The 26,281-nt window shown below is 46.0% G+C and overlaps 2 protein-coding genes across 4 annotated transcripts in view; both read right to left on the reverse strand.

Annotated features, from left to right (window-relative positions):
- MIPEP (mitochondrial intermediate peptidase) overlaps positions 1 to 7,389 on the reverse strand; it is a 183,056-nt gene extending 175,667 nt beyond the window's left edge. Inside the window, exons 1-3 of one of the 2 annotated variants that reach the window (XM_082700190.1) lie at positions 7,026 to 7,364; positions 5,103 to 5,276; positions 1,376 to 1,464 (exon numbers count right to left, since the gene is read on the reverse strand). In XM_082700190.1, the coding sequence (XP_082556316.1) occupies positions 1,376 to 1,464; positions 5,103 to 5,276; positions 7,026 to 7,214 (452 nt within the window). In that variant the 5' untranslated portion in view covers positions 7,215 to 7,364. Of the gene's footprint in view, positions 1 to 1,375; positions 1,465 to 5,102; positions 5,277 to 7,025 lie in introns of both variants that reach the window. The other variant, XM_082700191.1, reaches the window with a different exon arrangement.
- A 5,857-nt stretch (positions 7,390 to 13,246) lies between these two features.
- Positions 13,247 to 25,024, reverse strand: C1QTNF9 (C1q and TNF related 9). Of its 2 annotated transcripts, none has more exons than XM_082700217.1 (4): positions 24,944 to 25,024; positions 18,984 to 19,170; positions 15,803 to 15,865; positions 13,247 to 14,402 (listed from the first exon to the last, which is right to left on the reverse strand). In XM_082700217.1, exons 2-4 carry the CDS (start codon positions 19,147 to 19,149, stop codon positions 13,630 to 13,632), a joined length of 1,002 nt encoding a protein of 333 aa, XP_082556343.1. In that variant the 5' UTR covers positions 19,150 to 19,170; positions 24,944 to 25,024; the 3' UTR covers positions 13,247 to 13,629. The 2 variants fall into 2 exon arrangements, with proteins under 2 accessions (XP_082556343.1, XP_082556344.1); XM_082700218.1 differs by lacking the exon at positions 24,944 to 25,024 and adding an exon at positions 24,679 to 24,756.
- Between the last annotated feature and the right edge of the window lie 1,257 nt (positions 25,025 to 26,281).

Here is a 26,281-nt window from a genome sequence, read left to right on the forward strand (position 1 = left end):
ACACATCCTGTTTCTGGAAGATCAGCAGAAACGGTAACGATACAGTGCAGTTAGACCCAAGGAGGAAAGGAGTCCTCGCGCTCCACGAGGGCGGAGAGCAATCCCGGCCCTCAGAGGGCCTCGGGCCAGCCACCGGAGTGTGGCCAAGAAGGAAAGACTGAAACGCTCTCTAGGATGAAGTGAAGACCTTGCACAGATCCTCTTGACCACACTTTGCTACCAATTATGGCTCCCTTGTTGTCCTCCCAAAAAATTAAGAACCCACATCCATTATTCCAGAGCTGTACCTAAAACCAGGCCCGATACAGTGATCAAGGTGCCTCAGGCAGGCACCCAGGCAGCTCTGACTCATTTCCTAGGGCTTTTCCCTGGGGGATGCTCTTTCTTCCAAGGAGCCTCCAATTCCAGTCCCTTCCTCATGCCCCGTGTCTGCAGTGCACAGGGACCAGTTTTATCTCCGTCAATGAGTCGGTTTTCAATGGCTGTAAGAGAATCACATGCACTGTCCCAAAGGCAGCAAATACTGCTCGATGGGTCAGAAGCAGAAGCAGCATTTCCTGAAGGGCTGGGTCCTCAGCGAGCCTGTCAAACCAAAGCCACCACGCTCCTCCTCCAGCTTCTGCTTTGTCAGAAATTCTTCCAATGATTTCCAGTTGTAAATTCCTGCCAATTGAGCCCTGACGCTCCCACTGGCTTTCAACCCTTTCTGGTGTGGTATCTCACACCTAAGTGCTTTTGAACATGGCATTGTCCGCCTCGAAGTCATTTTCACGAGCACTTATGAGCTCTCATAAGTGGCTTAAAATATTTCAATTTACCTTAAGATTGCTTGAAAATAACTCACTTCATCAAGGCCCCAGCCTACCTCAGCCCTCCTTGAGAGTTTAATGAACCCCCTGACCTGCCCTCCCCACCCCAGATCCCAGGGACCGCAAGGCTACCTGTCTCTGGCCCACAGCCATTAGTGCAATAGCAATTTAATCACAGAATCATCAAGAAACTCCAACTTGCCACTGAGGTACTAAAAAACTCTCAATGTAAACAACAATAGGAGGCGTGGGTATTAGCTATGTGCCTGATGCCTCTAGAAGCACTCTAGAAGCAATTGTCTCATTTTCCCCACAGTTAACTCTAAGAGGGAAATCATGTTATTACTTCACTTACAGACAAGGAAGCCAAGTGACAGAACAGATGAGCAGAGATAAACAACTCCTTGCACTGCAGGAGCCTGGGAGGAGTTCGCAAGGGCCTGTCCCCCAGGGCCCTCCCTCTTCCCCACCGCCCTGCGGGGACAAGCCCTGAAGACCAAGTTCCTCAAGCACAAATCCACAAGACCACATCACCCGAGGTTGTAATGAAGGGGAGCAGAACATACTTTTCTACCATGGTGCCAATACTTCTACAAGCTTCTTCCGCCGCCTCTCTGAATGCGCGCTCAGGGTGAGCAATTTTCACAAAATCGGCCTAATGAAGAAAGACAAAACCAAGAGGGAATTTGATGGAAGCTTTCTTCCGAGATCTGAGGGTAAAAATGAAAACCTGAGCTTTCAAGTATGCTATTTGGCTGGCCCTACTGCATTTCCATTACTGACATTTTCCTAAACCAGCAGGGCTAAGCGGCTTCTTGCTGAACATATATTAACTCTTATTCCAATCAAGGGGGTTTCATTCCAAAGAAAATACGTTCACTAACCTTATTTCAGAAAAGCCTTTCTCCTTCAAATATAAACCAAGTGAATTCCTCCTAATTCTACGGTTCAAAAAAGCAGAATCTTCTCTCAAATATTCTAAAACTTCCTAACAAACACTGTTTGCAGTATGGTGCTTACGTTTGCCGGACTCTGGGGAAGATCTACAGAGGCAGGTTTTGTTTTGTTTTGTTTTCAACTGACAGACAACATAGTTTCAAGACTGATTTAACTACTTTCTTGCCTTTGTGCAGAAAACAAAGGCATATTCTCTCTTTACAGGCCTTTTACTAAATATGAATTCCCTGTCTCAGCTGAAATGACCCCCAACTAAGAGTGCTAAAGTGGCTTCAATACGGAGTTTAGCATTAAACTGAGATAGAATTTTTTACTTTTTTAATGAAATCACATAAAACCAGACTTTAATTTTCATGTTAATTGTAGTATGTTGCCAAAAAATTCAAGGGAAATACAAAATACCACATACCTTCTTCATTCTCCAAGAAAACATATGTGACTATAATATGAAATAAAATCACCACAAGGTAAAATTTCCTAATTTTATTATTAGTTTTCAATGTAAGAACATTTAAATCCATAGTTTTTATACATTTGATGTAACAATAAGATAACATTAATACTAGAGCACCTGAAAAATTACTTATGTAAAATTTACAATTTGTATAAATTACTAATCTACATGTTGCAGAATTTACAATCAATATTTATTTCAAAATATTGGCATACATTTTAAATTTCATTTGTGGGGCACCTGGGTGGCTCCGTCAATTAAACGTCTGCCTTCAGCTCAGGTCATGATCCCGGGGTCCTTGTATGGAGCCCTGCAGGGAGCCTGTTCTCCCTCTCCCTCTGCCCCTCCTCCCCACCATGCTCTCACTCTCTCTCCAGCTCTCTCTCTCAAATGAATAAATAAAATCTTTAAAAAAATTCATTTGTAATAGGGATGAGGAAAACAACACTGTTACATAAAAGAAAAAGAAAGCAAAACCAAACAACCATTTGGTGGGAAACAACAGTTTATAAAACCCTTGCCTTATTACAGTATTGATCTTACTGGCAGGTAAAGTCTAAAAATTCAAAAGGAATACGGTTCTTTTAATTTTTTTACCCAAAGACTTCCACGTTTAAGTCACATTTACAGCTTTTTAAATGAGATATTACCATACCTCATAAGTACAAAAATCTTCAAAACTAGGACAAGCTATGAAGCAAAGAGTTAAAAATCTCTTACAAGCAGAAGCGCCAATGCAAAAAAAAAAAAAAAAAAAAAAAAAATCCTAGACCACCACCTAATTAAAATGAGGCGAAGACAATAAATAAGCCACCAACAAATAAAGTCAATACTTGATGGCACATAAGTGAAATTCCCTGAGAAATATTTTCCTTTTCAGCTTTCAGTGACACAATTCCATGGAGAAGGTCACTGCGAGGCGTCTTCGGGCATCTCCCGGGTCCTCCTCCATCATTCAAAGTGCTTGCTACGCACACACTTCAGAACAAGATCAAGACCCTACAAAACCAAGAAGTGACTACAATAAGCCTGCAGCAGACCTCACTTCACCCTTGGGAAAAACGTTCAGATACTTTATCAATTTCCTTAAAATGGGGAAACTCACGGTGACCGTATGGCAATCTGAAGGGTGTTACTGCTCAATTCCAGTGTGCGGGAGGGGGAAAAGGTTCCCATCAGGGAACAGCAAAGATGGGGAAGTGTTATGTGAGGTGAGAGAGGTCATTCTCAGAGGACCAATGATTCCATTCCTCTGACATTTCAGGAGACAAACTACAGGAATGGAGAACAGACAAGTAGTTGCCAGAGGTACGTGCAGAGAGCTGGGTGTGACTATAATTCAGGGGCTTTTTGGGGTGATGGAATAGTTATATACCCTAATTGTGATGGTGGCTACATGAACACATTAACTAAAATTCACAGAATTGTACCATCCCCCAAAAGAAGTCAATTTTACTGTATGATACTCTTAAAAATAAATAACAACTAAAAAAAAACAAAAAAAAAAACAGGGAGGCTAACTGACTTTCCAACCTCCCCAACGTAAGGAAGACCTATTCATTGGACCCTAAGCAGCTAGACTGCACGTAGAAGATACAGAAGAGCAGGTGAGGGCATGAGTTCTGTGGCCAGGATGCCTGGCCTCTGAGCCCAGCTCCATCACTTCCTAGCTAGATGACCCTGGGTATATCAGTTCACCTCTTACTGCCTTTCTTTCCTCATCTGAAAATGGGAGAGATGCTGAGAAAGTTAATTCGGTTAATCCAGGCAAACCTCTTACCAGGGTCTAGTGCCTCATAAGATCTTAAGAAAAAAAAAAAGATCTCAAAAAAAAAAAAAGTTAACTTCAGAATATAAAGTCCATGAGGTCAGAGACTGTATCTGTCACAAGTCATGACATTCCCAGTGCCTAGAACAGAGCCTGGCACACGGTGGTGACTCAGTATTAAATGAATGTGAAGAGAAAGGTATATACAGTCCAATACCAAGTCAACAAAATCCTGAGGGTCCACAATGTGGAATTATGTGCACTACTGCAATCTCCTTCACTGACATGACTAATGAGGAGGTGGTCTTTGGAATAGATAAAATATCATGCCTTCTACCTCAGTAGTGGGATTCTTAGTGAAGAGACCTAGGTACATGTCTATATCCACTTCAAAATATGAAAAAAGGAAGTCCTTAATATAATCAGTTTCATATCCAAACCTTAGTTTTCACTAGAAAAGACATTCCTGAAAAGGTTTTTAAAAAACTGGCTTTTCATAAGATTAATTTTATTATAAATGTACAGGTAAAGGTCCTATTAAAATTCTGATGGAAGTTTTCATGAATGGGGCACCTGGGTGACTCAGTGGGTTAAAGCCTCTGCTTTCGGCTCAGGTCATGATCCCAGGATCCTGGGATTGAGCTTCACATCAGGCTCTCAGCTCGGCAGGGAGCCTGCTTTCTCCTCTCTCTCTCTCTCTGCCTGCCTCTCTGCCTATTGTGATCTCCATCTGTCAATAAATAAATAAAATCTTTATTTAAAAAAAGAAGTTTTCATGAATGAAGAATCTTTGTCAAATGAAGACTCTTTGCCATACGAGTAACCATTCTTTTATTATATATCACATGTGCATCTTAACTATACATATTAAAGTACAAGTTCCATACCACCTTCTCCTATACGTTTTTTCCCCATTCCTAAAAACCTACTCCCACTATACCAAATCACACCCAACAGCTCTCAAATAGCTTATATGCTGTTAGTCTAGGTGCTGCCAAACCAAGCACCAGATGCTTTGAACCCTAGAGTCTCTAACATTAAACCTAATGAACGTAGCTTAAATTTTAACACCTAGACAGAGAGGTAGCTTCAAGGCTTACAGTAAGCATCTTACCAAGTCGGCCACCCTGCACAAGGAATCAGAAAGCTCATCGAAAATGAACACGGTCTGGGGTCCAGGCGGCATGGAACACACACGCTCCACAAGCAAGTCTGCCTTTCTCAGGGCGTTTTCTTGTGCGATCCGAAATCCTTCTGGGGCGCTGAGCTCAGGAACTCCAAAAAGACCCTGCAATCCAGAGAATATTTCCTATGTGAAACTAAAAATATGACTTTTTTGGTATTAAGTCCTTTTTTCATAAAGGAATCTTGGTTTTCCTTGGGTGTATCCTATCATTATAATACCTGTCATCGCAGATACTATGTTCACATTCCCCACATCATTCCACACAAATTAAGCGATGAATATTTTAAGAATGGACTTTTTAATTTTTAAATATTTCATAAAAAACAAAAATAGAATGATAAAGATTAGCTGCTCTGTAGATGACTAACATGTTGATTTTTGAAAACAACAAGAGGTAAAACTACCAGGACTGATAAGGCCTATTGTTTCTACAAGAAGGGATGCAAGAAATTAACCTCTTTTCAAAATGAAAGAAGTTGGAGAAAAGACAGTTCCAGGCAGAGCAGAATCGGGACCAAAACCAAATTAGATTCTTTACACTGATTTAATTTGATTCAAGTACAGACTATTTTTCATTTCCCAGCACACCTCCCCATACTGGAGGATGGGAATTCTAAACCTCAGACGACCAGTTACAGTAATGACAAAAGAACTACATAAACCTTTGGGGCTTTTTGTTGTTCTTGCTTAATCAAAAACTGATTCACATATATGAAAATCTGTTACCAGTTCTATAACCATGATACACGTAAGAAAAATAAACCCAAAATTAGTTTTATTTCATCCACCCAAAATCAAACTACTCTTTCCATCTTTCTACTCAGCACCTATAGGTAGCTGTTCTCCTCTTCACCCGAATTATGTTAAAACCGTATTATGTTATTTACCCACATGGAAGGTGGTGCAGCCAATTTTATACAAAAATATTTTTAAAACAAAATTAATGACAGAAATCAAATAAGAAAACACATCATTAGGCTCAGTGTCCTAGACTCTCTATAAGAAAAGCATGTCCTAGACTCTCTATAAGAAAACAATGTTAGAAATAATGAAGAAATAAAAAAGGCAAAAATAAAGTAACAACCTGAAGTGGATAAAACCCACAAATGTGAAGTCGAACAGGCTTCAGGTAAGCCCCTTCCGAGCTCGCTTTCCTTTCACCTTTAATTCAGTCATTCAATAAACTCTGAGTGCCTAGGGAGGGAACGCCAGACACCATACTGGGCATGTGGAGGTAGGAAACAAACAGAAACCAAAGAATTCTGGCAGTGACCTCCTCGGGGAAGAACTCAACGTGATCAACGTCATCGCATTACAGGCAAGGAGACTCTTCTCAACAGTTTTGTGTTTTAAAACAAGGAGAGTACAAACACTGGGAAATAAGAACGGAGTTTCGAGCATCAATGGAAGAGTAACCACAGGACGACCCGACGCCCCCTAAGAACAGCAGGGCGGGGCCTCCAATGCGCCAGGGTAGGTTTGGAGCCGAAGTGAACTTAGGGCCGGGATTGGTCTGAGTGTGAGGCGAGGGCGGGACCCTCCCAGCGGAATTCACCGCCACCTGCTAAGATGAACTATTGGAGTTCACGGGGAGCAGGGGCTCACGAAGAGGCACGTACTGGGACCCACACTCTGGGGACAGGACCAACAAAGGCCGCCCCGCTCCCTTAAACCAGTCCCTCAAAGAGGAGGTGACGGGCAAGGCCACCAAGAGCGCAAACGACACAAAGTGGGTTCGCTGCCCGGCTCCTCCCAGACCCAAAGGACCCCTCCTAGACCCCTGCTGGCCACGCGGGAAAGGGGCCGGCTTATCTCGCGCCGGCAAGGGGAGCCCCTTCCTGCGCCGCTCACCCGGCGCTCGCCGAACAGGTCCAGACGGCGGCCCTGGGGCTTGACGTTGAAGGCGGCGCCCACCGGGGACCAGCTGGTGCTAACCTCTCGGGCCCGGATCCCGGCTCCGAGCCCGCGCAGGCCCGCTCGCCCCGGCCATAGAGCCGCTGCCCGGGATCCGAGCCCTCCCAGCCTCCAAGCACACAGCATCTTGTTCCCAGAGCAGCCCCGTCCCCCACCGCGAGGTCCCGCCCCTGCACCGCAGCTCCCGCCGCGAGCACGCGCGCCGCGTTTCCAAGGCAGCGGCCCACGCCGCGCCACGTGACGCCGGCGCTTCCGGGTCGGGCCTTGAGGACCCTCAGGACGTGAGCACGTCGGCGTCCAGAGGGCAAAAGCGTCACCCCGCCGCCTTCCTAGCAGACGCCGCGGTCTTGCGCCCCCGTGTGCCTGGAGTAAGGAACCGCCAAGGTTTAAGTCTTGCCTGTCACGTGAGTCGGGCCGCGCGGACACAGTCTGCGTGCAGGGCCAGTTCTTCCTGGAGGAGGAGTGAACGCTCCGGGAACGCCGCCCAAGGGAGTGCCTTACCCGGCGTGACAGGACTGGTGACACTCGTCGACAGTGCGGGCCTGCACTGTAAACAACGGTCAGAATTCAATGGACGGTGTGGCTGCAGCGCATGGCTACCTATCCAGGCGTCTTCGTTTATTTTGACTTGTAAATTGTGTTACAAGAATCTACAACATGAATTTGTAGAGGGAGGGTTTCGCCACACTTCACTCAGCCGTAGGGCAGTGAGAAGATCTGGGGGCAGGAGGCGGAGAGGGAGTCGTGATCTGGGGCTTCGGATGGCCCGCCTGTAAGGGCGCGGCCCCTGCGGAGCTCTGGTCTCCTGTAAACGAGTGGAAATCGCGCCCGGTTGGAGTCGGGGCCCTGTTCTCGCCCAGGGTGCGAGGATGAGCCTTGCTCCCCTTCAGCGCGCTCCTCTGCGGAGAGCGAGTCCTGCGAGGTGGCTGCGTCCTCCACCTTCCGGAAGGGCATGCAGATTAAGTAAAGGGGTTCAGCGTTTCTTTTGAGAGACTTCTGCAGGTAGAGGGAGACGTCAGTAGTTGGAGAAGGGACTGAGGGTGAATGAGGCCGCCAAAGCAGCCCTGACACTGGCCTGGCACTCTCAGTCCACGCACCTGCCACTTCTGGGGCTCTCACTTTCAGGGCTGATGGGAGTGCTGTTGAATGGCGAATCCACATGGGATGGCCCCCTTGAGAAGGGCCCCTTCTGCAGAAGTGAAGCCAGGTGTGTGGGTAGGAGAAGACCCCTCGGAAAGTAAACAAGAGGGCTGGGTACTGCAGCCTCTGGCCAGCTCCTCAAACTACAGCTCTCCACCTCATTTTTTGTTTGTTTGGGGTTTTTTGTTTTGTTTTTTGTTGTTGTTGTTTTTTAACGATTTTATTTATTTAATTTGAGAGAGAGATCACAAGTAGGCAGAGAAGCAGTCAGAGAGAGAGGAAGCAGGCTCCCCGCTGAGCAGAGAGCCTGATTGCGGGACTCGATCCCACGACCCTGAGATCATGACCTGAGCTGAAGGCAGAGGCTTAACCTGCTGAGCCACCCAGGTGCCCCTGTTTTGTTTTGTTTTGTTTTGTTTTTTTTAAGTAGGCTCTACACCTACCCTGGAGCCCACAGCAGGTCCATACTCACAACCCTGAGATTAAGACCTGAGCTGAGATCAAGAGTCCAATAATTGACCCACTGAGCTACCCAGGTGCCCCTCTCCATCGAGGTTTTATGCAGGAACTAGATACCAACTGAATCTGTTAAATCAGAAGGCATTGATGGCTGTGGTCTTCTAAGACCGCAGAACCTTGATTCCTTTGCCTTGGGTGTCAGAGGTGTGAATCGTGCAGAGGACCAAGAACCCAAAGGAACATTGTTATTCCCAGGCAATCGACAGTCACGTTTTCTTAAACTGCTTTATTTGAAGTCTTTCCAGACCCTTATCTCAGCTGAATGTTTAGGCTTAGGGTAAAGCTGTGTTCATTTTAACATTGCCCGTTGAGTTTAAACAGTCCTAAGAACCTTCTGCAAAGTTCTAGAGAGCCAGAAGTTAAGTCCGGGAGTGGCACAAGCTTCCTAAAGATAGCTTCTAATCTCCCTCCCTAACTCCCTCCAAAAAAAGAAAAGAAAGAAAGAAAAAATTTCAAACGGAGTTTGTTTTCAATTTAGCATGGCAAGGTAAAAAGCCCAATTGATTGTATGGTAAGCTGTGATTTCCTTTTCTCCTGATTTTTTTTTTTAATCAAAGATTTAAAATGATTTAAAAATCACTTAAATCATTTAATCATTTAATGATTTAGAATCTCCAAGTCCTTATCTCCATGGTGATTAATATCACATTAATATCACAGTATTGCTGACTGGTTGGTTCTTAGGGCAGCAACCCCACATGACAGACCCTGCCTGTGTATCAGACCCTTACAAAGATGACAGATGTGGGGGCACCTGGGTGGCTCAGCGGGTTAAAGCCTCTACCTTTAGCTCAGGTCATGATCTCAGGGTCCTGGGATCAAGCCCTGCATCGGGCTCTCTGCTTAGCGGGGAGCCTGCTTCCCTTTCTCTCTCTGCCTACTTGTGATCTCTGTCTATCCAATGGATAAATAAAATCTTAAAAAAAAAAAAAAAAAAGTCAGGTATGTCATGTAAAAAAAGAAAATTCAATATATTTACAAAAATGCTTATTTCATCACATTTTTTTCAAAGGTGTTTCAAATCTGAGAGCCTTCCTTTAGCCCAGAATGATTGTCCTCCAAGGATACCTAACCATTGTAATGCAACCTTTAAACCCAAAAGTGTCCTCAGGGGATGATGACTTGTCCTAAATAAACAAGGTATTCAGTGTCTCAGAGAGCCTGCATAATTAGACTTTTAAAAACTGCAGTCCAGATTCATAGACAACCAATGAAAAATCATCCCATATGACAGATTAAACCCACCCACACCCCTGCTAGTCAACTTCATCTTTTTAAAATCCTTTAAGACATGTTTTACTGTTTTACATCGCATCTTCTATATTTGACCTCAAAAAAAAAAAAAAAGAATTTTATAAAAACTGATATCCTATGTACAATCATAAATGTATTTTTTCTTTTCACATCTATTACAACCTATAAAGTTGTGTTCCTAAATAGAAAGGAGTTAGCACAGGTAGCCTCCCTGTTCAGTCCATAACAAAACCAGGCTTTACCCTGCGGAGCAATAGCTTAGATTATTACAATTCAAGAAAGCTGCAGAAGCCAAAGGATAAGGACACTCTGGCTCAATAAATGAAGTGATCAGTCATGCTGCCGCTGAGCGTTAAGTAGGGCAGCAAGGAGGATGCGGGGGCTGGGCTGCAAAATTGAAGGAGAGACTCACTGTCAGGGTCATGCCCAGGCTGTGTCAGCAGCACCTGAAGCGGGTGCCTCCTGTAGTGCCGCACTCTGGGTGCCTCACTTGGTTCCCCCCAGTCGTGGCTCTGTTCTAGAAGAAACAAGGAAGGCCAATAAAATACCTATAAACAGATTCATTCTGTATAATTCCAAGATTTTCCATAACCACCAAGTAGTTTTTCAGTATTTCACTTACAGCAGTGCTGCCTGCACAAAAGTCCCACTTTTCCCGGGGAATGAAGATATCATCACAACTATGTTGATTCAGTTCGAGAACAGATAGAATGGCTTTAAGTCCCAATTTCTAGAGGCACACCCTATCAGGCAAACTGGCCCCACTTTGTGATTTAGAAAATAGTGTAGCTTGAATGTGCACTGAGCTCGCATCGTTTTGCTTCTTTATTAGTTGCTCTTAATTAATAGAAAGTATACTAACTGATGTAATCCTTCCAGCATCATAGAGGCCTGGGACCATATGAAATTCTTCCATTCCAGCACTGCTGTGCCCTAGGAGACTGGGGCACAGAAAAGTTGAATAATGCACCCACTTCAAATTCCTTTGTCGTGGCTGGGCCAACAAACCATACACCTCATCTCTTAGTCTTGGGCTTTTTCCACTACAATCATGCTGCCCCTCTCCTTGGGCCGTAGACTACTTAATATTCTTTTTGACAAAAGCCCTGCATCAGACTGGCTCATGCAACACAATAGTCCAGAGGTATCTCTGTCTTCAGGGACAACTGGGCAGAGGGGTCTCAACACTGTCATTAGACCTGGCTGTCTCCAGCCCTGTTTGATTTTGTGTGGGGGCGCTACAGATGAGCTAAATGCAGGCAGCTGAAATTCTAGCTTCACCTGAAGATCTTGACTCCCTTACCAGTCGGCCTTCCAAAGTGGCAGATGGAATCTCACTGGCTCTGATTGGATTGGGCTCCATTTTGGAAACAGTCACTGTGGCCAGAAGAAGGTGCTGTTCTTATTAGCCAGGGCTGAATCTCGCGTCCACCGCAGAGTGTGGAGTCTACACTGTTTGAAAGACTTGTCTGACATTGGGGAGGGTATGTGCTATGTGTGTGCTGTGAAGTGTGTAAACCTGGCGATTCACAGACTAATAATACATTATATGTTTATTAAAAAAATTAAAAAAATTAAATTAAAAAAAACTTGTGTGAGAGTGCACACCAGATGCTTTGACCAGACGAGAGGGAAGTGGACGGTACATGTTTGAACAAGAACCATCCGCTGTGGCGTAAAAGGCAAGTTTCTTTCCACCCCACTTTCTCAGTAAATCCATCTCCACTTTCCTCTGTTACTGTTTGGCGTCTCTATCCAGTAACCTCTGTCCAGTAACAACTTCCTTTTGCATCCGTCACTCCTTTAAAAAATTTAAAATTTAAATGAGCCACCTGGGTGGCTCAGTCTTTTAAGTGTCTGCCTTTGGATCAGGTCATGATCCCAGGATATGGGATGGAGCCCGGCATTGGCATCGGCACCAGGCTCCCTGCTCAACAGAAGCCCGCTCTCCCTCTCCCACTCCCCCTGCTTGTGTTCTCCCTCTCTCTCTCTCTCCCTCTCTATCAAATAAATAAATAAATTCTTTAAAAGATTGTTTATAAGGTAAACAGTGAAAAACAGCTAATGGAATCCACCTTGCTGGGTTTTGGTTTCCTTTGGGACCTGTGACCCCTTTCTTCCTTCTTTTTTCTCTCTCCTATTCTGTACCCTTTCCCCCCACCTCCCCCTTGTATTTTGGAAGCAAATAATGTGTCTGGTTTTGCAGGTTCACAGAGGGAGAGGGATTTTGCCCCAGGATGGGTCACACAATAGATCTTCCATACAACTGACATTGAGGATTTAGATGATGAGACTGAGGACTTTAAGTTGGCGATTTTTAGATGACATTCTTAGACTTAGCATTGATGTTGATGCATGTGGGTTAAGGAGAGTGTATTTGGCACTGGGGAATATCAAGAATTTGGGGGGAACCAGAGCAGTTTATTACAGGTTGAACTTGTCTCCCAAATAGGTATGTTGAAGTCCTAAGCCTTGGTATCTATGAATGTGACTTTATTTGGACTCAGGGTCTTTATAGGTGTAATCAGGTTAAGATAAGGTCACAGTAGGTTAGGATGGCCCCTATTCCAAATGACGGGTGTCCTTATCAGGGAGGGATGTTTGCACACAAGCAGACAAGGAGGGAAGGTGGCTATGTGAGGATGGGGGAGCGCTGGAGGATTCCACAAGCCAGGCCATGCGTGGGTCCACCCGAAGCTGGAAGCAGCAAGGTAGAACCCTCCTCGAAGGCTTCAGAGGGAGGCTGTGCTGACACCTTGATTTTAGACTTCTAGCCTCCAGCCCTGTGAGACAATCACTTGCCCTTGTTTTAAACTCCCCAGTCTGTGGTACTTTGTTACAGCTGTCCCAGGAACTGAGCGCAGGTTCAAGTCTGGCGAATGGTCTCATAAACAACTATTTTTGAACTGAATGGTGGTAAAAACCTAGGTTATAAAACAAGCAGAGTGTTCCATAGCTCTCTGGGGTGTCTCCTTGTCACCTGCTTACGACTCTGACTAGTTATGACATGGAGTGAACGTTTGAACACTTCCCTCTCCTTTCTCCCACTGTCCTCAGAAATTCAGATGAGGGCTAAGTCCTGATGTGGTTCCTCCAAGCACTAAAATGACCTCAGAACACGAGTCCTAGAAGAAATGTATATGCAAAGCACCCTTCCAGTAAAAGAAACGATGGAAAATCATAAGTAACTTATAATTGATAGGGCAAGCATTCTTTAAGATTTCATTTATTTATTTATATGATTTTTTTTTAAGTAATCTCCACACCCAATGTAGGGCTCCAGATCATGACCCCAAAATCAAGAGTGGCACACTCTACTGATTGAGCCAGCCAGGCGCCCCCAGATTTTATTTTTAATTAATCTCTATTCCCACCGTGGGGCTGGAACTCCCAACCCTGAGTTCCACAGGCTTCCCCGACAGGCGCCCTGGTGCAAGCATTTTTAAATTTACTCTTGGAAACAGCAATGTAAGTCACATAAAACCGGCTTTAAGGATAACTTTCCTATTGTTGTCTCTCTATGACAATTACAGTAATCAGAGTGGGTCGCAGAGCAGAGCCATCTGAGAACCTGTTCACCAAGCCAGCTCCGAAGGGGGCAGGGGGGCAGATCCTACACGTCTCCCCGTCACTGGCTGCCGAATAGAAGGAAGCCTGTGAAGGTCGTGTCATCGTCCTCATCTGCGAACAAGCCATTGAACCTCTCCCCGCCCGCGACTTGCAGCCACACCTCGTCCCCCAGCTTCAGTGGCAGCACCAGGCCGCCCGACGCCTGGTCCTCAGAGCTCATGTAGCCGTCCTTGGTGTTCAGTATCTTCACCCCATTTTTGACCAAAGATACCTGAACGTTCCTGGAGAAAACGGTGATGTGGTAGGTGAAGTAATAGACGCCAGCAATGTGGCAAATGAACTTCCCCGTGGCCACGTCGTAATGATTGAACTCATTATACAGGATCTTATCGAATTTAATGGGCACATCTGAACTAGGAAACTTGCTTAGTACCGTGAGCCCCACCGTGAAAGCACTCTTGGGCAAGACTGGAGTCTCACCAATTTTCCCTTTCTCGCCTCGGTCCCCTTTCCAGCCTCTCATTCCCCGGACTCCGGGATCTCCCTGGGGTCCCAAGGGCCCAGCATCTCCCTTGGGGCCAGGCTTCCCAATGGGGCCCACGGGGCCAGGTAGACCCATTGGGCCCGAAGGCCCAGTGCTGCCCTTTAGCCCTTCCGGGCCAGTGGGCCCCACACTGCCTTTATCCCCCTTTTGCCCTTGAGGGCCAATCTCTCCCCTGAGACCTTTCTCTCCCATGGGACCAACAAATCCCTTTGGCCCATGTTTCCCCGGGGGTCCTCGTGAGCCTTGATCGCCTTTGACGCCTTTGGCTTCAACTTTTCCATCTGCTCCTAGATGGAAAAAGAAAGAAAAAAGGAAAAGATGATTTGTGAAACATCAACTTATAAAACCAACTTTGGCTTTGCCATTGTTGAGCATATGAATAAAATAAAGCAGTGCCCGGGTTCAGTAGCTGCTCAGGATCTGAACATTAATTTACTCCTAAAATGAGTGCACAGCACACACACACACACAAGCACGCACACACACACACACGTGCATATACGCAAAATAACTGACTCCTGTCGACTGTGTTAGTGTTGTGGTTTGTATTAGAAATCACAGATCTCTACCATCCCAGTATACTACTCAGACTACTAAACGATGTAGATCCTTGAGAACGTTGTCTTTGGAAGGGGGAAGAATGTCCGAAGGCAGATGAACTCGGGCTGCTTTTGGTTAACTAAATTCACCCTACTTCTTTGACATCCTTGACAAAACTCCTCATGGGAGTCAGCACAGAATAAAGTCCTCCTCAATTGTGGGAGTCACTGCTCTCTGCTGGCCAGGCCATCCTGTCCACTGTACTGACTGTATGACCCCGGTCCCCACTGTGCATACATTCTTGGTGCTTCCCTATCTCCTCCTCCCCGACTGGAGAGCAGTGGTTATGAGCACGGAGTCTGGAGTTAAATGCCAGGCTTCAATCCTGTCTCCTCCACGCAGGCACAATGGGACATTAGGCAAGCTGATTAGCCACCTAGCCCTCTGTTTCCTCCTCTGTAAAATTGGGATAAGGATACTACCTCATGTACAGGCTGTCGTATTGAGTCAATACGTGAAGAGCACTTAGAACAACCTAGCACAAAGTGAAGATTATTTGTGTTTGCTGTTGTGACTTCTCTCTCCCCATTAGTCAAAACCACCAGAGCCCTCCTTACCCCCCAGGGCCCAGTTCCAGTGCCACCTTCTCCATGCAGTCTTGCCAGAAGCACTAAGTCAGAATTCAATGTCACTCCTCAATGTAATCCACTAAACTCGGCTTCAGCGAACAACGGCCCTTGAACCAAATCCAGCCTCCCACCTGTTTATGTGGCCCACAAGCTAAGAACGGTTTGCATTTTTAAATAGTCGCAAATAATATTCGGTACTACATGAAAATTATATAAAATTCAGATTTCCATTTTCATAGAGTTTCACTGGAACACAGCCCTACATACTACTAGAGTATCTGTGGCTACTTTATATAGCAGTTGTGACCAAGACCCTATGTCAGCAACACTGAGATTACTTATGATCTGGCCCCTTACAGAAAAAGAATTGAGATTCTAGAGAGCAAGAGCAATCTTGCCCTTATTGCTGGATCGTCCTCAGAGCCTAGGAAAGGACTTGTCCTTGCTGAGCACCAAATGGTTATTCAGTCACCGATGGCTTGGAATTAGAGCACGGGAAGATGAAAACCACTTCTGACCTCGTTCTCCTTTCTCTCCCGTCATTCCATCCTTCCCCGGACCGCCAGGATGGCCTGGTTCTCCTAGGCGGAAGAGAAGAAAACAAACAAGAATTCAGGTTCTAATTCCACATTTCCTAGACAGTGGTCTCCATCGTGAGTCTAGACTGGAGAGTCCTGGGTGTGTGCCCAGCCCTAACACACACACTGCCCCTCTCAGAAGTGCAGATGGAGAGAGGCACACATGACTGAGCACCAGGGGTGCAGAGTTGTGTACAAGAAGTGAACTATGAAATGCGCTGGGTGGATCTCCCAAGCACCCAGCTCTGGGAAGGCAGGACAGGAAGGGAGTATGTGCACAGAGGATCACAATGACGTCTTTCTCTTGTGAGGGGAACTCAGAGAGTGACTGACCATTGAAGGCACCGGGTGGCCTTCTCACTTCTCTTTTTCTATCTCTCTTGCATAGAATGGAATGGAAGGTTCACTAGCCTCCTATGAAAACATGGATGACTACAGTTACCTGGCGCTATTTGGGATGAAACGGAGGATTCTGGAAGGATCTCTCCAGCACCTTAGAATGGTGGTAAACCTCACTGATCAAGTTGGCATGGCAGACACTATTGGGAACCTCTGGTGAGTGAGGTTTTGCCTACTACACATGAGTTTTAAGCTCAGAGCAGGCTGAGGTCTGACTTTCCATGTTATAGGTCAACGTCTCTAGAGTCAAAGGCAGTCCTTGCTGTAAGGAAGGGGATTGGAGGCAAAAGATGAAGGAGTCATGAAGTCAGAGTTGTATCGTGTGTGTGTACACACACATTATACCCACACGTATGTACCCACATCACACATGTGCACCCCCATCACACACACATGCACACTGTGGTCCCAGTGGGAGGGTGAAAGAATGGGTTTCATTGACATTGAGATTTTGCCATTAACTTGGACTGGGCTTATTACTACCCAGAAATGGGACGGGACTATTGCCACTCTAAAAAGTGGCATGGACTCGCTGGACATAGTCCCCATTGGAGACCCCACAGAGCAGACTGAAAGGCAGTGGTTAGAGAGATGGTTGGTGATCACCTGCTTCACCTAGCCCCCCAACACAGCCCTTGGAGCACCAGATGCCAAAAACTGGGAAACACTTAGAAACACCTAGTCTTTCATTCACCTACAGAGTGGACTTCCTGTAAGTGATTCGTTCTAAGACTCATTTATCCAGATCTTAACAAAGACTTTGTAAAAATCCATATGCCAACAGTATTTGCTGGCAAAGCATTAATTTTAGTCCATCCTGAAGTTTCTTTCTGTGTATTATTTCAACTACTGTTAATATAGTCAGAGGAATATCTAATCTTCTGATATGATTATGAAATATCAAAAAGGCTTCTAAACGTTCATCATCAAGTTTAGTGAAGTTTTCATACTATAACGTATTGCCGAGGAAAAATGACAGTGGCTTGTGGTCACATTCCACACAGAGTCCTGAAATGTCTAATTAATTGGGGGTGCTTCTATTAATAACTGACATCTCATGCTAAAGTTTACAGTGAGGATAAGGTTCATTTTAATGAATGTAAATATAAATTCATATGTCCAAAGTCCTAAAAATTTCTAGGTTTTCATCAGACTTCTTGTCAGATCTGATTAGTTCATCACTGTTTTCTCCTACTCACTTACAGTTGAAGAGTTCACACTAAGAAGACAGATGACAGCTCTCCTATTTTCGTGGGATTCTTTCATGTTTGCATTATCAAATCAATCTCCAATTTTTGATTTTTCTGCAGAAGCATTTTAGGCACCCATCTGTTTGTGATAGTTTGATAGGACAATTTGAAAATCCCTTGGGCTGGGTCGTAACCACAATACACCACAGTACACTGTTGGATAATGAGCGTGTGAAGGCTCCCCCTCCTCCTAGGGGGACACATTTCAGGCCTCAAGTGGTAGAGGTCCATCTGCAAAGGGACCAAGTGAAGTCACCCAAGTCAATTCACATCTTAATTTTTTTTTTGAAGTTTTTATTTATGTATTTATTTGACAGAGAAAGAACACAAACAGGGGGAGTGGGAGAGGAAGAACAGGCTTCCCGCTGAGCAGGGAGCCTGATGCAGGCTCCACCTCAGGACCCTGGGATCATGACGTGATCCAAAGGCAGATGCTTAACAGCTGAGCCACCCAGGCACCCCAATATTTGTAAAGCTCTTTTTTTTTCTTCATGTTAATTTATCTTTTAAAATGTCAATAGTAGTGGCACCTGGGTACCTCAATCAGTTAAGTGTCTGACTCTTGATTTTGGCTCAGGTCCTGATCTCAGATCTCAGGGTCCTGAGATTGAACCCCACGTCAGCCTCCACACTGAGCGGGGAGTCTACTTGAGACTCTCTGTCCCTCTCCTCTAGCCCTCTTCCACCGACTCATGCTCTCTCTCTCTCTCTCAAATAAATAAATCTTTTTTAAAAATAAAAAAGTTTCCATAGTTTTGGTGTTTTCTCCCTGCACCCAGATAGATCAGTCTGCTTATGTCTCAGCTAGGTGACCCTATGGTCAGACCCAGGCTCAAGAACCCCATTCAAGAACCAAGCCTATTAGCTGGTGTTATGGAAACTGCTCACATAGCCTGGCTTTTGCAGATCTCCTCCCTAGAGGCTGGATCCTGTCGCCAAATCCCCAAACCCTGGGACGGGCTCCAACAGAGGACATACACAACTGAGTACCGCTGTGTGGTTTCAGTTACCGTCTTTTTGTATTCTCTGTCACTCCACGTCACCTGCCTCACTGCGTGGCAAGGCAATAACTCTCCCCTGCTCCGCAGCCGGGCACTCTCTGCTAAACGTTTAGCAATCAGATTTCTCTATAGGCCCTGTGCGCCAAAGACCCACCATAACTGCCATCTGAGGCAGAAAGATCTACAACGTCATCTACTTCTGAGAACGGCCTGTAGTATCCGAGGTGATGGCTCCCAGTTGTCCCCTAGACGAGAACATCCATGGAGAGGAGGCCCTGTTGGTCTGGGCCTGCACTGTTGCCCAGAATCTGACCTGGAGCAGGCTCCCAGCCCCTGCTTTCTGGGCAAGGGGTGCACGAATGAAGGAGTGGGGTTAGGCCGGTGATGGCTATGCTCGTGATGAATGAACAAAGATCTAAGAGGAACAGAAGGGTAGACGGAAGGGCAGCCGAAGCCCCAGGTGTTGAGTACCTGCCTCGCCCTTGTCGCCCTTTGCTCCGTCTCGTCCGTCTCTCCCAGGCAAACCATTGTGACCAGGATTCCCAGGGATGCCAGGGTGCCCTTGCCTGCATGTGTCCTGCGAGTTCATGTTTCTTGTGCAGATTCCAGCGACAAGCAGGAGCCACCAGATCCTCATGGTTCAGATGTTGGAGCTGAACTGCAGGAGAGAAACACAGACCCAAAGGAGAAGCCTTTGTTGCTGGGGCCACAGACACAGCCCCTCTTCCTTGCTGTGGGACCCGGACCCAGCCCCGGTCAACCTTGGACAGAATGGTCAGGGCAGATAAGGGCAGGAGCTGGTAGCAGACAAAGCTGCTTGCAATCAGAAGGCCACTGCTTGGGGCACCTGGGTAGCTGAGCCTGTTCAGCATCTGCCTTTGGCTCAGGTCAGGGTCCCGGGTCCGGGGATCGAGCCCCGTGTCAGGCTCCCTGCTCAGCAGGGAGTCTGCTTCTCCCTGTGCCTCTCCCCCACTGTTTGTACTCTCTAATAAATAAATAAAATCTTAAAAAAAAAAAAAAAGAAGAAGAAGAAGGCCATTGTTCTTGGAAGGAACACATGTGACCTGGACCGCTTTTAATGGTGATGATCAAGGAGAAAGCCAAGTTCCAGGTCAGATAGTTCCATGTATCACTCCACTTTGGGTAAACCATTTTTCAGAGCCAGAGAAGAGATTAACACTTGTCTCACAAGGCTGCTATAAAATCAAATTTGATCCCAATGTGCATGAAAGGACATTTTCTTTTCTTAAAGATTAAATTTATTTGCTTGACAGAGAGAGACAATGAAAGAGGGAACACAAGCAGGGGGAGTAGGAGAGAGAGAGGAAGGCTTCCCGCTGTGCAGGGAGCCCAATGCAGGGCTCGATCCCAGGACCCTGAACTGAAGGCACACACTTAACCAACTGAGCCATCCAGGCACCCCAAAAGCACATTCTCAATAGGAAAGCAAACAATTAGCATTTGATCCCACTTCTAGGTAGATGTGAAAAATAATTGAAAGGAGAGACTCCAGCAGATACGTGTACACCCGTGTTCATAGCCACCTTATTCACAACAGCCCGAAGGTGGAAACCACCCCCATGTCCACTGTCACATGACTGGTTGAACAAATGTGATTGATGTACACAGATGGCGGAACATTACTCAGCCTTAAAAAGGAGGGAAATTCTGACACATCCTACAACATGGATGAACCTTAAAGACTTTAGGCTAAATGAAATCAGCCAGACACAAAAGGACCAGTGCTGTAAGATTCCACTATATGAGGCCCCCAGAGCCGTCACATTCACGGAGACAGAACGTAGAATGCTGGTGGCCAGCAGCTGGGGGGGGGGGGAGTGGGAGCTAGTGTTCAGTTTGGGAAGATGGAAAAGTTCCAAAAGTGGAGGGTGGGGACAGCTGAACAATGCGAATTTCTGACACTTAAAAGTGGCTAAAGTAGTAAATTGTATGTCACGTCTATTTTACCACAAAAAAACCCACATAAAATGGAATGAAAAATAGTAAAGCGTTCCGAGCAGTCCTACTATGATCAGACGTATTCTTCGAGTTAAGGTTTTGCTTCTGCGGCAGACCACTGAGAATTCTCAGGGCCCATGCAGCACAGGACACCCCGCTCGTGAAGCACCCCCTCGTCCCCCTGCGAGTTCTCGATTTGCTTTCCAGCCCTGTCAGGAGCGGAGGCAAAGCTGGTGGTGAGGTTTACAGTGAGACCTGAAGGAGAGGAGCAGCTCACCAGACCAAGTGTCCTAGGCAAAGGGAGCACGCAGCGAGGTCCCAGGCTAGTGTGCACAGGGACTCAGGGGACCCTCTCGATGACATCAAATCTCCCCAGGAAGGGGCACCGCATCCCTTTCGTGGAACCGTAGTGGGGCTTACATCTCTGCTCATGGACTAAAAATCTGGCTCTCCATCTGACTGTACTTTCCTCCTTACTGTATTCCCAGTACTCGTATTAAGCATGGGTCCATGTGTTGATAAATATGTATCGAATGAAATGAATGTGTGGTGGCAGGTATAAGTTAGGACGTAGAAAAACAGTGACATGGGCTAGGGCAGCAGGTCAGAACCTGGACTCTCATACAGTGCTGAAGGCAAAGGACCTCTGTCCAGTCCTTCGGAAAGCTAAAGAGAAAAGTCATCTTAAACACGGTGATCTCATCCCGAAAATTCTTAATAATCCAAAATTTGTGTGCCGAAGATATTAAGCACAGCATTATCTGTAATAGTGAAAAAACGTATACCACATAACGTGTGACCCTAAGTGGTTCATAGAATATTATGTGACCACTGTAATAAGTATGTAATGCACGTAGAAACAGGTAAAAAATCTACGTTGTGCTGAATTTTCAAAAAGGAGACTAAAATGCCATGCACGGGGTGCCTGGGTGGCTCAGTTTTGGTTGTGTCTATCTTCGGCTCAGGTCATGATCCCAGGGTTCTGGGATTGAGTCCTGCCTCGGGCTCCTTGTTTAGCGGGGGGCCTGCTTCTCCCTCTGCTTGCTGCTCCCCTGTTTGTGCGGCGCACTCTCTGACATATAAAAAAAATCTTAAAAAAAAAAATGCCATGCATGTGATGAGTGTACCTATGTAATTATGTATGCATAGTGACAAAAACTAGGAGCAAGCATACCCAAGTGAACATGGTTGTTTTAGAATGGTGGGGTTATGAGAATTTTTCTTTTTTTAAAAAATGCTTTTTTACTGTGTCTTAAAATATTTCTAGATCTACATTTTTTAAACCAGCAAGATTTGCCATCTGAAGGATTATGTCGCCATCTTATGGAAGCACCAAAATATCACAGGGTCCATTTTGATGCAAATAAAGTACTTTTGGAAAAGGAAATACAGATGTTTCCCTTTGAAGTCACAAACTTACGCCATCTCAGGAAATTGAGTTGTTTTCTTAGAGCCAAATTCCATAAATAATCTCCACCATCCTCTTCTGTTTAACTCAGAAGTGACTGGTAGTAGTCGAATCTGAATGCCACAGACCAACCTCTGCCCAGGGGTCCAAATCTTTCCTTTTTAATTTTTAAAATAATGTGTGCTACAATTATTCCAATAATACAAAGATCACAAGATCATAAAAGTGTCAAATTAAGATAAAACTCCATTTTGTCCTCCAGCTGGAGAAGAACTAAGATAAAAACAAGCATTTATCCTTCTGCAATTTCTTTCTCTAGTTTTATATATTTGTTTATACCGTGTGCCTAGCATGAAGGCAAACTTCAGTAAATTATTTTGAATAACTGAATATGCTTTGCTCCCAGATATGTAGTGCGATGAGCGGCGGCACTGTCTCTAATAAGAAAACTGAGAAGAGGGACATGAGGGCTTGCACCAGGGAGGTGTATAGTAAACATTGTATTAATACTTTACCCATAAAAATAAAAAGGTACAGTGTGCCTGGGGGCTCAGTGGGTTAAAGCCTCTGCCTTCAGCTCTGGTCATGATCTCAAGGTCCTGGGATCGAGTCCCACATCGGGCTCTCTGCTCAGCGGGGAGCCTGCTTCCCCACCCCCTCTCTGTCTGGCAAATAAATAAATAAAATCTTTAATAACTAATTAATTAATTAATATAATAAAATAAAAAGGTACATTTTTTGTTTCACAAAGCCATGAATTGGATCCCCAGTTTCCTTAGTTCAAGTACAGTTGATATACTCAGCCTTTAATTGCTAGGTCTGGTGTTGCCCCAGAATGCACTGGAGCTAGGAAGCCCCACCTTCCTTCTCTCCTCCCCCTCCCTCTTCTCTTAGTTGGAACACCCCCATCTGTTCTCCATGCTACACTACACTGGGATCACTTATTTGGTGCCACGCTATGTTATTAGCATATTGAAGATAGCAATAGCATCTTCTCACTTGCTTATTTTCAGTACATCACAGGCAAATATTTGTGGAATGATTTTAAAAGAAAGAGAAAAAGAGCTTTTGAAAGAAATATCCTGGCTCCAGCTGGGTACGAAGCATCACTTGGGGATGTGACTGGGTGTTAATTCTAATCCGTGTCAGTGCCTTTGGTGGAGATTGCTAGTTTTTCCAACACCACTCCTCTCCTTGCTCCTGGTAATAGAAATTTCAGATGGCATGTGGCTGCCCACAGTGGACACTTCCCAGCCTCCCTTGCGGCAGCCCAGATAATACAGTGAAACTAGATGTGGGGCCCCTGGGTGGCTTAGTCGTTTAAGCGTCTGCCTTCGGCTTAGGTCATGATCCCAGAGTCCTGGGATCGAGCCCCATATGGGGTTCCTCATTTGGCAGGAAGTCTGCTTCTCCTTCTACCTCTGCCACTCCCTCTGCTTGTGCTCTCTCTCTCAAATAAATAAATGAAATCTTAAAAAATAAAATAGAAACTAGATTTGGGCCAGTGGGAACTGAACAAGAGGCATCTGTGTAAGGACCACAGCCTTAAAGGGAAGGGCTGTCCCTCCCTGGGTGCCTTTCCCCTTCCCATGGCTGGACTGGGCATAGCTGAGACATCTTGGAGTCCTTGAAGGAGGCCAACACTTTAGAGGTAGAAAAGTTCTAGTGACTGATGATAGCACAGATCAGACCTCACCTACCAGCCCATCCCCGACATGAGAGAGAAGTCGAGGGGCACCTGGCTGGCTCATTCAGTTAAGTGTCTGCTTTGGCTCAGTCATGATCCTGGGGTCCTGGGATGGAGCCCCGTGTCAGACTTCTGGCTCAGCGGGGAGCCTGCTTCTCCCTCTACCTCCGCCACTGTCCCTGCTTGTGCTCTCTTTTTCTAAATAAATAAAATCTTGAAAGAAAGAAAGAAAAGTAAGAAAGAAAGAAAGAAAAGTAAGAAAGAGAAGTATAATACAAACTTGCTTGAGCAGTTGTGATTTGGGGTCTCTTTTCCCTGCTGCTAAGCCCACATCTTGACTAACACAAGGCTCCTGCTGTGAAAGGTTTGAGCACTCATCCAAAGGGAGGGAGGTGTGTGGACTTGGGCAGTCAGCCCAGTCGTCAGACTAGCCAGCACTCCCTCCATATACAGCCCTTCAGGCAACAGATTAAAACGGAGAACAGTCCCTGCCTCAGACAGAGGCAATCCCTCTGCTGAACGTCAAGTTCACGGGACAAAAGACCCTGGCCTTCTGCTGGGATCTCATAAACCTGACACGCCGACAGGGTTCCGAGCAGAGGCTTACAGACCGCAAGGGCTTCGGAGTTAGACAACCTCCACCCCGCCTTCCCCCCATAGGTCCTTATTTAGTTAACTTCTGATTTCTGGTTGTTTCTCCTATGCTTGACCTAGATGGCTCCCTCACTACTGAATTTCTTGATAAAAGGTTACTTCATTCACTGAAAAACCTGCCAGAGGCCAGCTGAGCTGCAGTGGGTCTCCCAGCCTCTGAGCCTCTGCCTCTGTGCCTCGAATTCAAGGGCTGGAATAAGCCCTGTCATCCCTCCCAGATTCGACAGTTTAAGGATCTAAACATCGCAAGTTGTTTCCCCTCGAGTACGTTTTCTTCCACACGCCCTACCCATCGTACATTCCATGTATTTCTTCTTCAACATTCGTGGAGGGGCTCGTTTTTAAGCTACACCTTGTAAATTAGTATAGTCATAAATATAAAAATGTACACACTGCCGTTTGTGCCAAAGAATCTGCCAGCTTCTCTAGAAAGCTCCCTCCAAGTCTGCTACTCTTACCATTTCTTCGACAGCGTCAAGAAAGCTCCCAGCCAGTCTGCAGTGTTCCCGCAGAACTTCAAAATCTGCTTTTATCTCCTGTCCACTCTCTTCCTCAAGAATGAATTTTGAGACCAGCTTGCTCCTTGCCTACCCATAGCTCTGTAGAATCTGCCTATTTTGCAAATAATTAAGCAGGATCATCGCACGCCAGAAATGGGAGAGCCGTTTTCGGACTCTGATGCCTGAAACTGAATTTAAAGAAGTTGTTTCCTAGTGCACTTACCTGACCCCCGGGGCTGCAGGCTGCACCCAGGTGCGGCACAGACCAGGAATCTAGGGCTAACTAAATAGAATCACGTCTTCCTGCCACACAATTCCCTAGGGGGTCTATCTGCAAAACAGCAGGAAGGGGAGGGAACAGAGTAAGGCACAAGATGTCTTGGAAGAACTTCAAAAATTGCAGCCACACTGGAGTCTGGTAGCATCTTCTTCTGTTACCAGTTCAGAAAACTTAGCTCCTTTCCCCTCCGTCTTTCTCCAAAAAGGGAGAAAGCAGGGTACACTTTCGAGTATTCTGGAAGAAGGAATCTACACAGCAGGTGTCTTCCTGGAAAGTAATGTTTGTACCTTTGCTTGAGCAGTCTTCCTACTGACCTTGGGCCCATCATGGGCCAACAGGACAAAAACCGAAGACAAACAGGTTATCTGAACTCTAGACCATTGGAACGGACATCATTTAACTGTCTCTCTCACACTTCTGTGGAGGTCCTTTGATTTTAGACACTTGTGTAACATTAGAATTTCATGCTCGTCTCTACACACACACACACACGCACACACACTCCATCTGCCATTGAGGGGAGTATGATGTGATTTTTTTTTTTAATGCCTTGTAACAATTTTTAATTTTTCCCGATCAGAGTCAAGAAACATGGACCTGAACATGGATCTTAAAAATAACATCAGGAGGACAAATGTACTCAACGCTGTATTGAGAACCAACTCAGAGAACCTAGTTGGGTTGCAGAGGCCACACAGAGAATGGGGTATGCGGGTGTAGGGCAAGTCCCACTGAACGGAGGAGACCCCTCTCTACTTGCCATGCCTCCATGTCCTCATCTGGCCCACAGGCGAAGCAGTCCCAGCGTCACACGGAAGTGGCAGGATTTAATTCAGTGACCTTAGCAGAGCCGGTTTCTCTTCCACCAGCCCGTTATTAGGCTCGACTCTTGATCCCTGAAGCACCAAGACACCCTCAGTCCTTCCTCAGTGGGAGGGAACAGCAGCTGACAATCCTTCCTTTCTAGTTTTGCTGGCCTCCCCTGCCCACGTCATCCTTATCTTCCTCCTTCTCTATCCCCAGCTTCTTCCCTGCTGCCTTCCTCTGCCTGGTCGCTCTCTGGGGTCGTTCCTGGGTGGATCCTCTCCTTCGCCTGTCTGCTCTCTGCTTCCTTTCCACCGGCCTCTCCCACTCCCACCTCTCCCTGGGGCTGCACGGGGCATTGCACACCCCACAGGTGGGACCAGACCGTCGCACAGGGCCCGCCGTCCCTGGATGGGTGGATGGTGCCAGCAGCTGGCCATCAACCCCAGCATCACCCCCAAGGCAGAACTTGGGAAC

This window comes from Mustela nivalis (assembly GCF_964662115.1).
Source record: "Mustela nivalis genome assembly, chromosome: 15".
Taxonomy (NCBI): Eukaryota; Metazoa; Chordata; class Mammalia; order Carnivora; family Mustelidae; genus Mustela; species Mustela nivalis.

Coding starts and splice junctions, on each gene's coding strand:
- C1QTNF9 (XM_082700217.1), bottom strand. CDS start 19,149: ATGAGGATCTGGTGGCTCCTGCTTGTCGCTGGAATCTGCACAAGAAAC. Junction 15,866..18,983: donor GGGCGACAAGGGCGAGGCAG/GTACTCAACACC, acceptor TCTTCCGCCTAG/GAGAACCAGGCCATCCTGGC. Junction 14,403..15,802: donor GGGAGAGAAAGGAGAACGAG/GTCAGAAGTGGT, acceptor TTTTCCATCTAG/GAGCAGATGGAAAAGTTGAA.